This window comes from Triticum aestivum, chromosome 2A, assembly GCF_018294505.1.
Source record: "Triticum aestivum cultivar Chinese Spring chromosome 2A, IWGSC CS RefSeq v2.1, whole genome shotgun sequence".
Taxonomy (NCBI): Eukaryota; Viridiplantae; Streptophyta; class Magnoliopsida; order Poales; family Poaceae; genus Triticum; species Triticum aestivum.
This window is the reverse complement of record NC_057797.1, coordinates 64,347,981-64,365,411: the sequence shown is the minus strand read 5'-3', so window position 1 is coordinate 64,365,411 and position 17,431 is coordinate 64,347,981. Positions and strand designations below refer to the sequence as shown.

General features: G+C 44.7%; 2 protein-coding genes across 3 annotated transcripts; both read right to left on the bottom strand.

Annotated features, from left to right (window-relative positions):
• On the bottom strand, positions 1–1,503 carry LOC123184731 (peroxidase-like). The gene is made up of 3 exons (XM_044596806.1): positions 1,248–1,503; positions 972–1,148; positions 1–849 (listed from the first exon to the last, which is right to left on the bottom strand). The coding sequence occupies exons 1-3, from the start codon at positions 1,452–1,454 to the stop codon at positions 292–294; spliced, it is 942 nt and encodes a 313-aa protein (XP_044452741.1). The 5' UTR covers positions 1,455–1,503; the 3' UTR covers positions 1–291.
• Positions 1,504–3,092: 1,589 nt separating this feature from the next.
• Positions 3,093–6,848, bottom strand: LOC123184732 (uncharacterized). Of its 2 annotated transcripts, XR_006493066.1 has the most exons (4): positions 5,019–6,848; positions 4,516–4,923; positions 3,937–4,241; positions 3,093–3,401 (listed from the first exon to the last, which is right to left on the bottom strand). XR_006493066.1 is itself a non-coding variant. In XM_044596807.1 (3 exons), exons 2-3 carry the CDS (start codon positions 4,771–4,773, stop codon positions 3,981–3,983), a joined length of 519 nt encoding a protein of 172 aa, XP_044452742.1. In that variant the 5' UTR covers positions 4,774–4,923; positions 5,019–6,848; the 3' UTR covers positions 3,878–3,980. The 2 variants fall into 2 exon arrangements, 1 of the variants encoding a protein (XP_044452742.1); XM_044596807.1 differs by lacking the exon at positions 3,093–3,401 and having other exon boundaries at positions 3,878–4,241.
• Positions 6,849–17,431: the final 10,583 nt, after the last annotated feature.

The window sequence follows — 17,431 nt, the reverse complement described above, 5'->3', positions numbered from 1 at the left end:
TAGTCATACTCCCACATTACATTAAAGCATGGGCACCATTAGGTTGCAGGCCTAGTCGCTAGTTTAGCTAGTGCATGGGCGGCGCTGTTTGCACCTCTCCTGCATGCCTGAACCTCAGGCTTCGAAAACCTGGCGCGCATTTCAAACTTGAGGTCTTCAAGCACCACAGCATGCACCGAGTAGGCCATGACCTGGTTGCTAAGTGCTATAATTGGTCTTGGCTACTGCTTCTGGGGACTTATTCATTGACGTGTGTCGTGCTGGCGAGCTGCCGATCGACGTGTACGTCAATCAGGAGTTCACCTTGGAGCAGCTGAGCCTGATCTGGCCCTGCGCCCCGGTGAGCGGCGCGATGTTGCCCATCTTGATCATGGCCGTCGTGAAGGCGCTGCTGAACGCCGCCGGGTTGGACGCGAAGTTCCGGACCGTGTTGTCGGTAGTGTCGCCGTTGAACAGCACCTGGTCCGAGTGCATGAGCCCCTTCTGGGACAGGAGGTCCGTGTAGTATGCGTTGTCGAAGGTGTTGGGCGTCGTCGCGTCCAGCGGCGCCAGGTTGCCGTTGCCGCCGGACTGGGGGCAGTTGGCCCGGAGCGACGCCGCGTAGGCGGCGTTGATGTTGGTGTCGCCGCCGTAGATCCGAGAGCGGAAGGAGCTGCACTGCGCCCGCCCGATGGTGTGTGCGCCGGAGAGGGCCACCATGTCGACCGTGTCCAGGCCCTTCTTGAGGAACGCGGCCTCGAGCTGCGCCCGGCTGGAGCCCGGGCCTGGGATGTCGCTGTTTGCCAGCCCCGCGTTTGCACCTGTGGAGTCCCTTCTCCCCAGAGGAACTGTCCATGACGAACCTCCGAGCTGCACGCACGCGAATGATTCAAAACCAACAGTTAACGTCTTAACGATGGTGCAAGAGGATGATCCTACGGCGACCATCCAAGTGATCATGCATGTAAGTGCTTGTAAGATGATGATCTTACGGCGACGACCGAGTCGCGGGCGGCGACGGCGAGGATGTCAGCGCAGGAGACGGTTTGCTTGCACACGGCCTCGACCTGGGCCTTGATGCCGTCGATGACACCGAAGCCCCTCAGCGACCCCGCGTTTGGACCCGCGTTCTGCTCGTTGCCGGACAGCAGAACAGAGGCGTCGCAGCCCTGCAGCCAGCAAAACACGCACAGCAAATAATTGGTCAATCCCAGCTGTTCCTCGATCAAGCAAATTAGTTAGCGAAGTTCCAGTTATGCGGAACTTGCCTGGACAAAGCAGTCGTGGAAGTGCAGCCGGAGCAGCGACGCGCCCATGCGGGGGTCGCTGCTCACGGCGGCCGTCACGGCGCTCTTGATGGCGGCCAGCGCCCCGGGGCACGACGAATCGTAGAACGTCGGGGACAGCTGCGCCGACGCCGCCGTGGCCAGGGCCACGAGCACCACCAGAGAAATGCAAGAGGCAGAGGCGGCCATGGTTAGCTAGCTCCCTAGTGTGGCTTGTGCAAGAGAGCAGTGCATCGCATGCATATTTATAGTCAAAGATTCAGCTCAGGTGTACCTGCAAATCGCTCCCTCGCTCCCTGTCCCCCACTAGGGAGAGAGCATCCAAAATCTAGGTCCGCTTGGTCCAGCGTTAGCCTCTCGAACGACGTACACGGCATCTATCCATCCATAAACCTTTCCAACCAAATACAGCTAGCCGGTCGAGCGGGTAAGGCCTATCGCGGTCTGCTACGTACATGGTATCGACAAACTTGGCCGCATATTTAGAAGGTTCACGCATGCAAGTGGATAGGGCCAACTTGAGCGATCTATATTGGCGTTTGCCACGCAAAAATCTGCAAAATCAATTGGCTTAGTAGAACAGAAGATATACGCGTGCTTTTCATCATCCCCATGCTATAATTTGTCCAGGGCAATTCACCCTCGTTTTGACCGGTGTGCAGTAATTTTGCATACAACGAGAATATGGAATCTGACCAATTTTTATGTTCAGATGTTAGGAATGAGTGCGGAAGCGGAAGCGAGGAAGAAGAACAAGGTATGTGATACCATGCAATGCAAGGTAGAGTAACACCAGAGAGACTGAACTCATGTCTATTTATCAGTCAAGTATGTACATATATGCAGAGAACATACACACGCAGGTGCGGCCACTGCCACAACAACCTCCGAAGCTAACTCTACTAAAAGCATCTCCAACAACCGCCCAAACACGTCACGCGCAAAAAACTATTTTGCCGCGCGTTCATCGCCTCATTTGGCGCGACCGGACGCGCTAAAATGCAGCGCGCGCGACTCGCCGGTGCATACCATATGTTGCATTTTGAACACAAAATGAATTTCAAACATTCAAAATGCAATGAACATGGCATATAATTTCACACAAACAAGTTGATGAATAAAAATTCATGCCCACAAGTTCATCCAACCAAATCCATGACATAAACGAAAGACACATCAAGCCTCGTCCTCATCTTTCGAAGACGATTCTTCCTCCTCCGAAAATGATTCTTCCTCATCATCATCATTGTCGCGCACCGCATCACGTGAAGCTCGGACGATATTGGCAAGATCTTCAACGGCATCTTTATGGGAAGGTGTGTGAGACACACCGGAAGACATTCCGTCCATGGTAGCCGAAGATGCACCCATGCCTCCCATGAGAGACGCAAAACTCATGCCTCCCATGGCGACCATGGCGCCGGGGGTGCTCCAAAGCCACCCATGCCTCCCATGGTCTTCATGGTAGCTCCAAAGCCACCCATGGCACCTAAGCCACCCATGATAGCTCCAAAGCCAGCCATGCCTCCCATGGCGCCAAGGCCACCACCACCCATTACGCAAATCATGGCTTTTTGTGTGGATCAAGACTTCTTCACGGATAAGATTGACATGCTCCTTTTACGCCTCATCGAGGACATATGTGTCCAAGAAGAACAAGTATTTTTCCCATTCCAACAATCTAGTTCGCTCCTCATTGCTCACCTTCCTCTCCTCCAAAGCCACCTTCCTCTCCTCGGTCGCGGCATCTTGGTTCCTTGCCATTTTCCTCACCTCGTTGGCTTCTTTTCTTGCCTTCACAATAGCTTACATAGCATTTTTGAGCTCATCATCTCCTTTCCTTTTCTTTTTTTCTTTTGCGTCTTTCTTGCACCCATCCGGTCGTTTTGGCTTCGAGTATGAAACCGAGTTGGGTGTGGGGCTTCTCTTGCCGTCATCACTTGATGCATCCTCATCCTCATCATCATCATCCAACTCAATTGTTCGCTTGTGTTTGTTGCTCAAATCCAAATCATCCAAATCATCATCCTTCAACACATCATAGCAATGAGGCAAGGTAAATGGCCTTCCTTTCTTGATCTTCCCCTTTTTGGTCCTCTTATCCTCTCCTTTGAACAAGTTTTATACAATGTTGTACTACATGAAAACAAAACAAGTTAGCACTTCAAACACCAACAACAAGCATGATGAACATGGATGAAATGCCACTTACTCTATCGTCCTCATTGGTGCCACTTCACTACGAGAAAACCTTACTAGTGGCGTTGGTTTTTTACATACCAGTAGCGGGGGCACCCGCACTACTGCTAGGGCGCTATAGCTATTATTTAACAGTAACACATTTCTAAACAAGCGCTGCAGCTAAAATACTTAGTAGTAGCGCCTCTTTCTCTACCAATGCTGCTACTATCATCACATAGTAGTAGCGCCCTATTTTCTCCCCACGCTACAACTAGGTAAATAGAAATTAAAAATAATAAAAAGAAGTCAGATGCAATATTCATGGAAATCAAGACAAGTCTAGTGCAAATAAACTAAGTTCACAGAACCATCTCACAAACATTAACGACAATACCACATTTAATATAACCACACAATCTCACAAACTCATATATAGTAGTCAACAATGCATGGATAGATCATAGTTGATAAGTCTACTAGGTAGTCATACTGGCATATAAATGGTTCAGCAGCCACACGCATGCATATGTAGTTCTAGATGATATCGATGACGATCATCATCCTCAAGCCTTGGCAGTGGGTGTTCCTGATAGTAATTAGGATGGCCTGTCGAACATGAAGATTCTTGCCGACGAGGAAGCTCTTCCACCCAACCGAGTTGAAGTGTGTGTGACCATCCGTGTCCACGCCGTACACACGGGTGGTGACGGAGCCCCTCGCGGTAAGGCGTATTCCAGCAGAGTCTTCTTCATCAGGCTTGATACCACAACTCTCAGATAGGCTCTTTGGCAATTTCTGAATAAGAAAAACATATCAATTAATAATTAGCCTCACACATTCTACACTATTAAAAGACAGTACTACATTTCTACTAAGCATAAATTCTACTAATAAGTATATATGGATTCTACACTATTAACAGTTCTTTGGATTCTACACGAAGCATATATATCATCGGATTCACTAACCATATATATCATCGGATTCACTAAGCATATATATCATCGGACTCTACACTAAGTATAACAATAAAGCATATCATCAAATTACTACATTAAATGCAACATACCATGACATGTCGATCAACCATGATACTTGTCAGGCGGGCCACGAATGGCATCCCGACGAAGTCAGCACGTGGCGGAATTATGTCCCATAGGTTGCACACCTCCTCCTCGCTCAACCTCATTCTTTGAGCTACGATGGCTTCATCAAGTGGGTCATCATCATCCTCATCATCTTCCGCTTTGTTGACATAAATGACGGCCAGCTTGGGTCTTTCTGCTCTGAAGGAGAAGATGATCAACTCACCACCGGTGATATGCATGTGGGCGATGAAACAAACCCATCCATCTCCCACCTACGTCATATTTCGTCCTTTCTCAACCTCCATAGTGTAGGGGCCCCCAGGAGCCTCAAAGGTCATAGAGTCTTCGGTCAGCTTGTTGAATTCTGACCTCACATTGCATGGGATGATCTGTGTGCAAAAAGCAAAATGATATATACACGATGCATTAATGCCAATCACACTAAAAACAAAATAGTGGTTACTAGTTTCATATAATTTATTACCGCCGCATGAAGAAAACTAGACTAGAAGTGGATGTCGAACAGCGTGCCAGTTGCAAGGCTGTTGGCGCACCTTGACTTGCACCGTCGACATGGTGGTGGTGGTGGCGCCATTTCCCTAAAGCAATATGATTAAAGGATTAACGATCCAAAAAGTAAACATAAAGTTTTCAATACACATCAGGTTTTGAATAATATACAAATCAGGTTCACATCATAGAGAATACACATCAGGTTCACATGGCAAGCAAAATAACAACTAAATTGTAGTTCAGTTCAGACAATAACCTAATAGAGATCATGTAACCCAAACAGAGCCTAATAATAAGATAAATGGCATATTGCCATTATTGCGCAAGCAGACAAGCAAAAGTAGTTCGAAAACAGCTTAATTCTGCATTATGAGTAGATAAAATAACATTTATTCACACATTAATCGAGGCAGCTATAAGGCAGCAATAAGATCGTCAATAGATAAACTACCATTTATTTACACAAATGTCAATTATGCATTATCTCTGCAAGCATGGCAAAGCAGAGCAATAACTCTTCCATCCTTATCAAGGACAACTCCCAGCCCTGACACAAGGGTAAAAACACTTCCATCCTCATCAAGGACAACTGAACTAAGTGGATCAATCCAGGGGAACACTTTATCTATTCCCACATCCAAAAGTAGAACCAGCTTATAATCTTTCAAAACAGCACGGCACAAGATTCACAAAACACAATAAGTAAACATCCATTTCACCTTTGGCATCAGATGCACAATAATTAAAACAATAAAAGGCAAACACACTCCTTTTAAATAAGATACAACTCTCTGTCTCTCTGTGTTTTCTTTTTCTGAAATTTACCAAAAATGGGCTCACTAACAGCATCAGATGGATAGCGATTTGGGTCGATCATTCCATTAACGGCCGGGTGTTGGTGGATCGATGTCGTCACCGGCTAACCTCCTACTACTCCTAAAAGGCAATGAAACAAGACTACAAGTGCATGTTTCCCTTTGCATCAACCGCTCTGGCCTCTATCTAATATGCTTGCTCTAGCCCAACTTAGGCTTGGTCTGCGCCTCTGCGGCCCCTCCCCTTCGTCGAGCGGCGCAACACTAAACAAAAGCCAAGGCAGGATGAGAGAGAGAACCCCTCTCTAAACCCTAGAACACTAGGCACCGCCGCCACCACCACTGCTCCAGGGACAGCAGCCAAGGAAGAAGAAACCAAGCCTCCGCCATGCCGAAATCCAAGCGCAATCGCTCAGGTCAGTTCACTCGCTCCCTTCTGCTGCCCTCAATCACCCCCTCCCGCCTCTACCCGCTTCCTTTTCTGTCTCCTGGATTCGACCAAGTTTGGCCGGCCAAACTTGTGCATCTGGATTAGTTCCAACAACCAGTGGTGTTCATATATGTGCTAAACTGCTAATCAAGAATTGAAACCCAAGTTTCAGTGAGCAACAAAAAGCCTCTACTTCTCTCACCTAACCCCTCTCTCTACTCTCTCCCCAATCACGCGAGGAAACAAGCCCGTGAGAACATCGCGAGCGAACCGTACCCGTTGCATCGAAGCGCGGAGCCACCGTGCAATCCCTAAATCCCTTTCCCCCACGCGAAATCCCAAAACATGGCGAGCCGCCGCGGTTAATCGATCGGAGCCTAATGGTGGCGCGCGCAGGGAGGAGGAGATCGAGGGGGACTTATGGGGCTGGAGCATCGGAGGAGGCGAGAGGCGACAGCCCGTGGTGGCCGCGCACGGCGCCATCGGCGGGGGTGAGGCGGCCGGGGAGGAACCCTAACCGCGGTGGCGTCGTCGGGCGGAGGGGATCGATGTGAGAGTGAGGGTGGTGCGAGGGGACCAGCACACGGGCCGGTTTTCTTTTCCTGTAGTAGTAGCGTTGGGTAGAGGCTCGCGCTACTTCTAAGCCCACCAGTTGTAGCGCCCGTTCAAAACAAACGCTACACGTAAGTGGGCTACCATTTTTGCCCTGTGGCCCACGTAATAGCAGCACGGCCCAAGCTAACAAACGTTGTTGTTATTTAGTAGTAGACGTGTGTTTTGTACCAGGCGCCACTGCTATATACCAGTAGCGTGGGTGCTTAAACATGCGCTTACTGGTAAACTTCTATCTATAAGCATTTTCCTAGTAATGCTTGGGTTCAACTTGTCAACAGCCTTTTGTGTGGCTACCCACTTTTGACAATCCTTGTTGATTGTCGACCACCGAGACCGAAGAGATCGCTCAGAGCGGTCAATTCCACTCACGTTGCGAACATCAAAGTTCCTTCATCCGGTTCCAATAAGCATCTCTACTTTGATTACCTCCAACGGATGGATCCCTCGACACTTGCAACCAAGTATTGCATAGTAAGATGTCTTCGGTGTTGGTGTAATTGCCCGCTCTTCCCTCCGGTGCGTCGACAATGCCCTCACCATCCTCGTCCACCTCGAACTCATGGTCATCAAAGTGCATGTCATTGGTTTGCGACCAATGCGAATTGTTGGAGCCAACACCCATAGTTAACATGTATGCATCATCGTTCAGACTACAAAATATATAGAACAATGCAAATAAGCTATCTATATGAATGCATTCAAAAAATAACAAGAAAAAAAGTTGGGGAAATTTTCTACCTTTGGGGCATATCGTCGAACAAGTTGTGCACGTCGGCTGCCGGCTCAACGAGTGAGCTCGCCGGCGCTTCGGTAGCCGCTGCACCCGTCACACGCCTTGCAAGCTTCTTCCTCGACGCCTTCGAGGTGCCAGAGCCGTCCGTCGCCTTGTTCTTCTTTGCGGATGTCTTGCCCTTCTTCGGTCGCGTCGCATTTGGAAGCTTCAAGGGGGGGCATGGGGCGGCGCTGGCGCGACGCCACCCGCCGCCGAGGTTATCCGTGGAAGCATGAAGAGGCCGCGCACGAGGCTGATACTCGGAGGAGCTCCGGCGGAGGCGAGGCCAATGCTCCCCGCGCTAGGGTTTGCGGCGGTGGAGGGGTCGCGAATGTAGGATGGGGTGAGCGTGGTGCCGGCGCGTGCGTCCATCGGGTCCAGTTCACCGGCGCCGGCGTGTGCGGGGCGAAGGTGGCGCGGAGGAGAGAGTGCGGCGCGAGCGCTCGTGTGTGCTGCGCGCGGAAGCAGGCGCCCCAAATACATAGCGCGCGTTGGCGATTCAGACCGCGCGCCCAACTCCATATGCCGCGCGTGTGGTTATTGCGCGCCCGCTGGAGCCACTCTACCGGTTGCGCGCGCGCTAAAATGGCCAAATTTACGACGCGGCCCTTGTTTAGCGCGGCTATTGGAGAAGCTCTAATGAAGTACATGCAATCACAAAACGATAGGCTAAAAAAATATCTAAAACAAACAATGACAAATTGCACACAATTTATACATAAATTATTTTTTATAATACGAAAAAATAAGGGGTCATTTACATTTGTGCCCCTAACTCAAACCCACTACTCAGATTTGCCCCTAATTTCGAAGCATGCTCAAATTTGCCCCTACGCCGTTAAGTGGCCTTACAGAAATGTCCTTCCGTTCCGTTTCCGTCTGGTCAAAGGCCTTTGACCGTCCACCTGACGTTTACTGGACAATTTTACCCCTCCTGAGAGTTGGGCCCTTTCACTAAAAAAACTCTCTCTCACCTCTCTCTCTGTATCACTTACATGTGGGGCTACAAAAAAGAAAATAAAAAATCTCTCCCACCTCTATATCTCTCCCTCCCTCGCGGCATCTCTCACCTCCGGCGAACCACAGGCCCTGGCCTGGTCGCCGCCGCTGCTGCTAGCTCGCCTTGCGCTGCCGCTGGCCTCCCTTGATGCCGTCGCTCGCCTCCCCTTAATTCTCTCTCCCGCCCTCTAGACCTCTCCCGCAAGCACGCCGGAGAGCGCGCCATCGCCGTCGCCGGTCGCTCACATGGCCAACTGCAACCCCAAGCGCGACCACCTCTCCAAGAAGCCCCTACGAGATGCCCTCATCATCTCAGCCTATGAATTTGACCAAAGAAGTTAAGTACCAAGCGCCATGATGCATCTTCCCCACCTCCGGCCTCGGACCGCCGCCACCGATTCGGCGTTGTTGAAGCTCCGCGACCGGTCCCTGCCACCGACAGAGCATCCTGAGGTACCTCAGAATATGTGGACGTCCTCCACAACAAGCCCCGTGACCTCTGGTCATCTTCCCCGCGAGCTCCGAGCACTGCCATGGCCGCCATCGTCGAAGTCATCACTCTGGTGTTCCCCGAGCCCCAGTGGCGCGGCCATCGTCCTCCTAGTGATCTCCTTTGCCTAGGACACCCGGCTACCCTCTCCCTCTCGCACTACAGCTCCGCCGCTTGCGCCGCCAGAGCCGCCGTGGGAACGGTCGCTGCCGTTATATCCAGCGACCATATGGTCCTAAGAGACCAACCCTGGACGAGCTGAGCCAAGGCTATCGCCTGGTTCCCTGAGCCGGCCTCCTCGTGGCCTCTCGGTGTGCCTCCGCCGCTGGATTTGGTCGCCGCCGGCATCCCTCGAAGGGATTAGTTTAGGGGCATTAGTTTAGAATTAGTTTAATGATTTTTTTGTCTGGCTGAGCAGTGGACCCACCCCTAAATAACACAATATATTTCAGAAAATAATAATAATAATAATAATAATAATAATAATAATACAATGACATGTGGCCCTATGTCTAGTTTGATTAGTCCTTATCTAGTTTTTTTCATCGGTTGGGGCCCACATGGAAGTGTGTGTGAGAGAGGGGGTGAGAGAAAGTGTTTCTGATCTTATTTTATTTTGAGTGGGTCCTGCATGTAAGTGACACATGGAGGCAGGGGCAAATTGTCCAGAAAACGCCAGGTAAATGGTCAAACCCCTTTGACCGGGAAACGGAACGGAAGGGCATTTCTGTAAGGTCACTTAACGGCATAGGGGCAAATTTGAGCATGCTTCAAAATTAGGGGCAAATCTGAGTAGTGGGTTCGAGTTAGGGGCACAAATGTAAATGACCCAAAAATAAGTCTATTATTGTGGAATTTTCATACAAAAGTAGTCTTTCAAATACAGAATGAACTAGTGGCATAAATCATACTTTTTGTAATATGCAAAGAATAAACATATAATAGTGTAATTTTCACACGCTAGTATAATATGCATACATAGTGTATAATACTCGCGTGTATACATACACACACAAAAATAAAAAAAATAAGGTTTTCATCATAAAGTAGTTCCCACATATGAAAACTGAAGCTAAAGCAAAATAATTAGGTTTTTTAAGGAATAATGAATTAAACGGTATTGATATTACCTTTTGGAACAAAGAAAATTAAAATAAAATTCTAAAAGAAACAATGACAAAATTTACACACATCATTCATAAAAATTGTAGATTTTATAATATGCAAGAATAAGCATATAATAAAGGAATTTTTGAAAAAAATATTCCAAAAAAGGAAATAATTAATGGCATTGGTATTACCCTTAAAGAAGAAAGGAAAATGAAATAATAATAATAATAATAAGTCAAAATAATCAAGTTTATAAGGAAAAAGAATTATTAGCATTGATATTACCCTTAAATAATAAAGAAAATGAAATAAAAACTAAAAGAAAAATTAAAATAATAATTGTTTTCTAAGAAAGAATGAATTAGTGCCATTCATATTACCATTAAAGAAGACAAGAATACTAAAAAAAATCTAATGCAAACAATGATAGAACTTGCACACTATATACAAAACATGCTGTTTTTTAAAATATGCTAGAACAAGAATATAATAGTGTAGCTAGTGGCATTGGTGTTACCCTTAAATAAGAAAGAAAATAAAATTGAAAAATTACCTAAATCAAAGTAATAAAATATCGTAACAAAGAATGAATTAGTGGCATTGGTATTACCCTTTGAAATAAAATAAATTCTTAAAAAATGACAAATTTGCACACAATATACACGAAAATGTTTTTTTAATATGCAATGATAAACTTATGATAGTGAAAAAAGTTTCCTATGAAGGAGTGAATTATAGTCTTTTGGTATTACCCTTAAAGAAGAAGAAAAATAAAATAAAACTAACATAAATATAAACCATAATGTTTTACAAGAAAGAATGAATTAGTAGCACTGATATTACCCTTTACAAAGAACGAAAATGAAAAACTCTTGCACACAACTTTGCATTGAAATTGCACTTTTTTAATATGCAAAGATCAATCATATAATAGTGTAATTTTTGCACATGTTGTGTAGTATTATTTTTGTGAATATATTTACACTGACCTAACAACTCAAAAATACCCAGAAAAGAAAACCAACTAATAAAGCGAAGTAAAAAAATAAAATCAAAAACAGATAAAAACAGAAAAAACATTGGCAGAAAGGCAAAGCTGGGTCGCACCTGGTGATGAGTCTCGGCCCAGTAAGGAGTGGACTGACCCATAATAAAACATGTGGTCGGTCGATTTAACACAACCCATACAGCTCCTAAAAAGTCTATAATGACCGGCCGGCTCATTGTAGCGTAACGAAAAGTAATTAAAAAATAGAGTAGAAAAACGAAGCGCCGGGCTCAATCCTAAGATCTCGTTCTTGCTGCGTAGCCCTGCTAGCCACTGAGTCACTGGTTGCGTTTTGTCTTAAATTTGTATGGCGTGATCAACTTCAAGGAATTGAGAAAGTTTTCCACTGGTTTTCAGGTTTTTTGTTTTTTGCTTTTTCGCCGGGTTTTCTTCATTTATTTCTCTGTTTTTTCTTTCATTTTCTTTAATTTTATTTTCTTCGATTTTCTTTGTTTCTTTCTCAGTTTTCACCTTTTTCTTCAGTTTTGTTGTTCCCTTTCTTGTTTTTCATTTGATTTATTTAGTTTTTTCATGGGTTTTTTCTGTTTTTACTATAAATATTTTGGGTATATATCTAATAAACATTTAAAAAATTTAAATACAACATTCACATTTGTTTAATACATGGTCAACATTTTTTTCTAGAGACACCATAGATTTTTTAAAAGCTTGATTAACATTTTTCAAATAGCATATTTATATTTTTTAATACACGGTCAAATTTTTTTCAATATACATTAAAAAATTATAATGTTTGATTAACCTTTTTTAAATACAACTTTGATGTTTTTTAATAGATGGTCAACATATTTTCTATACACATTAAAAAATTGAAATGCTTGACTAACATTTTTCAAATAAAATATTTAAGTTTTTTAGTACATGGTAAACATTTTCTCTATACACATTTAATATTTTCAAAAGATTAATTAACATTTTTTCAATCCATGGTCAATATTTTTCAATAAACATTTAACATATTTTCAGGTGGCTGATTAAGAATTTTTTAATAGACAGTCAATATGTTTTATACACATTTAAAAAAATGCTTGACTAACATTTTATAATAATTTTTAATATGTTTTAAAATGTTTGAATTATCATTTTTTAAAATACATGATCAATTTCTTCACACATGTTTTACATTTTTTGCATACATGAGAAATATTTTCTCTATACACATTTAAGATTTTTCAAATGTTTGTTTTTTTAAACATGTAAAGTCTTTTATTAATATATTTATTTAAAATATTGGGAAGTATAAATAAATTAAACAACAAAGAAAAAACGAAAACAGAAAACATGATGCAAAAAAATGATGTTGTAGCCTCCCGCGCATTTGAACCAGCTAATCTCGCGCTCTACTAGGCCAGAGGCTTCCCTCGGTCTCGTGTGAAGTGAGGCATAGTCGGGAAAATCCTATGTGACGCATGTCGCGTCAAGTTGTCGAGGGTTCGCACGGGATTCAGGAGCAAGCGGCGCGGTCTAGGTCGGGCCGTTAGAGGTTAGCGTAGGTACGGTTTTCTCCGGTTTTGGGAACCTTCTAGAAGGTTCCCCGGATAGGTTTTCCTTTTCTCTTATTGTTTTTTGTGACTGGTTTTAATTTAGTTTTTTTTAAAATTCCTTTCTGTTTCTTTTTTATTTTCATTTTTGTTTATATATATTTTTTAGTTCTTCTCTTTTTTTCTTTTTTTTCAAAAATGCGTATTTTTAAAAAATATTTAGAATTCAAAATTATTTGAAAATTTAAAAATTGCATGACATCTTTTGTCCTACCTTCTTGTGGCAGTGGGGTCCATAAAAAAATTAAGGGATACTAATGAGTCATTTTAATAGAGAACCGAAACAAAGCATTAACACATAATGAATACATGAACTACTCAAACTACGGTAATCACCGGAAAGAATCCCAATTATTGTCATCTTGGGAGATGCGGATCATAACTTGCAAGATAGGATCAGCGACATAAATATATTCATGAAAACATAAAGGGTGCAGATCTGAAATCATGACACCCGCGCCATAGTGACAAGCATTAGGCACAACAAAGTCATAGCAACATCATTCTCATAACATAGTGGATACTAGGGATCAAGCCCTGACAAAACTAACTCGATTACATGATAAATCTCATCCAAACAACACCGTCCAGCAAACCTACGAAGGAATTACTCACTCCCGACGGTAAGCATCATGAAATTAGGGATGAAAGATGGTTGATGATGATGATGATGATGAAGGACCCCCCCCCCCCCTCTCTGGAGCCCCGAATGGACTCCAGATCTGGCCTCCTGATGAAGTAGATGAGGTGGCGGCGGCTCCGTATCATAAAACGCAATGAAACTTCTTGTCTTATTTTTTTTCTCGGGAATTAGGAATTTATAGACTTGGGATTAGAATCAGTGGAGCCACGTGGGCCCCACGAGGCATCAAGGCGCGCCCTGATGACTCGTGAGCCATTGATGGCGCCCCTCCTGTGGGTCTTGGCTCCATTGTTTTTTATATATTCCATAGAAAAATTGTAAAAAAAATTATTCAATACCGAGAACTTTTATTTCTGCACAAAAACAACACCATGGTAGTTCTGCTGGAAACAACGTCAGTCCGGATTAGTTCCATTCAAATAATGCAAATTAGAGTTCAAAACAAGAGCAAAAGTGTTTGGAAAAGTAGATACGACGGAGACGTATCACACGCTGCCGTGGGATAGGTTTAGTGTCGGAACTTTTTTTGGTTCTAAATGTAATAAAAATCCGTCGTGTTTGCATGAATGTCATCCAGTTTTTATAAATCCCGCCGTATTTGCATGAATTTCATCTGGTTAGTTCAAACAGTTGTTGAAATGTATGTCGGCGGCGTTGGATGGCGGCCCCTGGCGTCAGTACCTGCAGACTGGTCCCCCTGTCCGTGGACAGATGTCGGAGCAAATTTGTGGGTCAATGTTAGAGATGCCTTTAGACATTTTTATAATATTGTATTGACAGGGTCTTGAACTCAAAACTTTGCTCGGCATGGAGAGAGATGGACAACAAGACTCGGATATCTATTCAGAAACTTGACAACAGTACCGGATTATGTTCAAACTGCCCAACTACCGTCACCAAACTGTATGTATATCTGTCGCTGTCTACTAAAATTACTGGGTTTCTCTTGAAAAAAGAAATAACTTAAACTTTATTAACTTCTGTTTTGTTCAACAGAGAATTGTATTGCATATAATTGCTAACGATGGTATTTGACACTCGAAGCCAAATCCCAAAAGACCTGAGGTGCATGGACCACAGAGTACATGCGGGCAAGCAAATGCTTGGGCGCCTTTGCATTGCAGCCGCCCGTGCAGGTGCAGCAGCGGCCGAAAGCAACATTCCGATTCCCATCGGCGTGCGTACATTCGAGAAGCACATGCAGGTCCCAGTCGCAGCCTATTCCGCCACGTGAGACCGCGCGACGCACAGTGCCAAAGTTGGCAGTCAGTCAGCAGAGCACCCGGCCAATCATTGTCACGGGCACCGTGAATCGGAAAACCCGGGGACTACTCGGCGACCCGAAAATCGTCCACGAAACCGATGCTCTTGTCCGTGGCGCTTACCGTTCGCGCCACCGCAGAGCAGCCGGCGCGCCCCTCCCATCCACCACGAGAGCAGGGAGGAGGGAGCCCACGCCGATCGCGGCCCCGGGCACGCGAGCGGCCACGGCACGGCACGCTGGATGCGGCCAATCGATGGATCGGTGGCGTTGCGACTGATGCAACGATGGCAACGTAGCGTCCCATGCGGGGTGCCGGTGCCGGTGGAGGGTCCGCGACGGCGCCAAGCCAAATTCAGTTCCTTGGAGGAAACAGACGACCTTGTCACCTTATACTCATTTACTATTCGCCAATGTTTTTTATTTTTTGAGTACTAGTATCCCGTTTACTTATTTACTGTTGTTTCATTTACTCATTTAGTAGTATCCCATAATGTATTGTTACGGGTGTGAGTGACGGTGACGATTCGCTTGGATCTCTATCATGTGGCGCGGGGGTGGACCATGATGGATTGCGCGTTGGGATTGCGAGATCCACGAGGAGATCGCCCATGTGTTCTCTCGGTACTCGCTCGCCGCTTCATTTCTTTATCGTGTGATAAACCTGTGGTGCGGCGATCATGGCCGGCCGTTCCAACGCTCTCTGTTGCATCAGATGATCAGGGTCCAGTCGTCTACTAGTACATTTTATTGGGGACGGATCCCAACTCGTTAGGCTAGCTATAGTGGGGGTAACTTAGGTAATAACTTAACACATCTCAAGACAATTTTGCTTATGTGGCAAGTATTTAATGAGGAGAGAGGTGCTTGGAGTAAGGCTAGCCATAGTGGGAGTAAGGCTGGTCACAGTGGGGAGGAACTTAGGAGTAACATCACACACTTCAATACAACTTTGCTTATGTGGCACGTATTTAATGAAGAGAGAGGTGCTTGTGGTAACTAGCTAAGTTACCGGAACATCACACACTCCAAGAAACAATGAGTCTATAACCTAATAAATACATCGTTGCATGACACTACATAGATGTTCCTACCCACTATGGAGGTAGTAACATAGTCTAGGGAAGTGTGAAGTTACTAGCTTATGTTCTTACCCATTGTGACCAGCCTAACTTAGGTAGTAACTTAACACATCCCAAGACAATTTTGTTTATGTGGCAACTATTTAATGAGGAAAGAGGTGTTTGTGGTAACATAATATGTTACTATAACATATCGCTTCCCAAGACAAAATGAGTCTATGAGCTAATAAATGAAGCAATCTATGACACTAGTACTATGTTACTTTGCACTATGGAGATAGTAACTTAGACTAGTGTCATATGCATGACACTAGTCTAAGTTACTCCCCACTATGACCAGCCTAACATAATATGTTACTGTAACATAGCGCTTTTCGAGGTAAAATGAGTCTATAAGACAATAAATGAAACAAACTATGACACTACTACTAAGATACTTTGCACTATGGGGGTAGTAACTTAGACTAGTGTCGTGCATATGACACTAGTCTAAGTTACTCCCCACTATGACCAGCCTTAGAAGAATATACTGTATCAACTAGCATAGCAGTACTGTTGCTTGGCTCAGGTGCAGGGACCGGAAGAATTCCACTGATCCACTCGATCTTCCGGCGTTTTCCATCATCGTTCCATCGCCAGCTTGCTGCAGCAGAAGGTCGGTACTTTAGAAATTTTCATTTTCACATTACTCCCTTCTTTTCGGTTTGTAGGGCTTAATTCAAAAATCTAATCAACTAAGATAGATGATGAGTAGTGAAATATTTTTTGTAGTTTGCAAAAGTACCAAACTAGTAATGCTTTTGTTTTTCTCAAAAAATTATGTTTATTAATGCATTAATTGCAATGCATGCATGCATAAAATACATACATTGGTCAATTTTCTCTTCAACCTGCATGCGATGATTTAATGCATCTTAAAATCTAAACATGTGATGGGAAATAACCAAACTGAGCCTTATAAAATAAAAAAAAATTAAAATAAGCCTTATAAACCGGAAAGAAGGAAGTATCTTTTTGGGTACCGTCCACCTTCCCTTGCAACCAAAGATAAGGATCTCTCTCCTTTTTTGATTCTCCTGCACGACCATAAAGAAATGAGATCAGATAGATCTATCGTGTCCCCTCCATGCATTAATTGGAAGAAGAATGCCAAGATTCTTCTTCATCGTCCACCTCCCCTAGCTTACACAAAGGTAGTAGACATTAGTGGCAGGCTGAGTGATACGGAGAGGAGGTGGTAGTATGGAACTTGAGCAAGTCTATTGCCCATTCATGGTTGTAGTTGGTGCTGCCGATTAGTAGTTGTCATCCACCCACTCGACGATCTCAGACCAATCTATCTTCTCCCCTCCGTGCCAAACTCCCTACCAAGATCCGTCTACCACCAGACATCCATCTTTTTCAGCGAGGCATCTCCAATCGTTCGCATCGCTTTGCGGCAAAGGTGAAAGGAAGAAAAGCGTAGATTTTTAGCCACGAAAGATGCGAGATGAGCCCCACCATTAACGCGGGGCGGGGCGCCGGCAGAGGCGGAATTGGGCCTGGGGCAACTGGGGC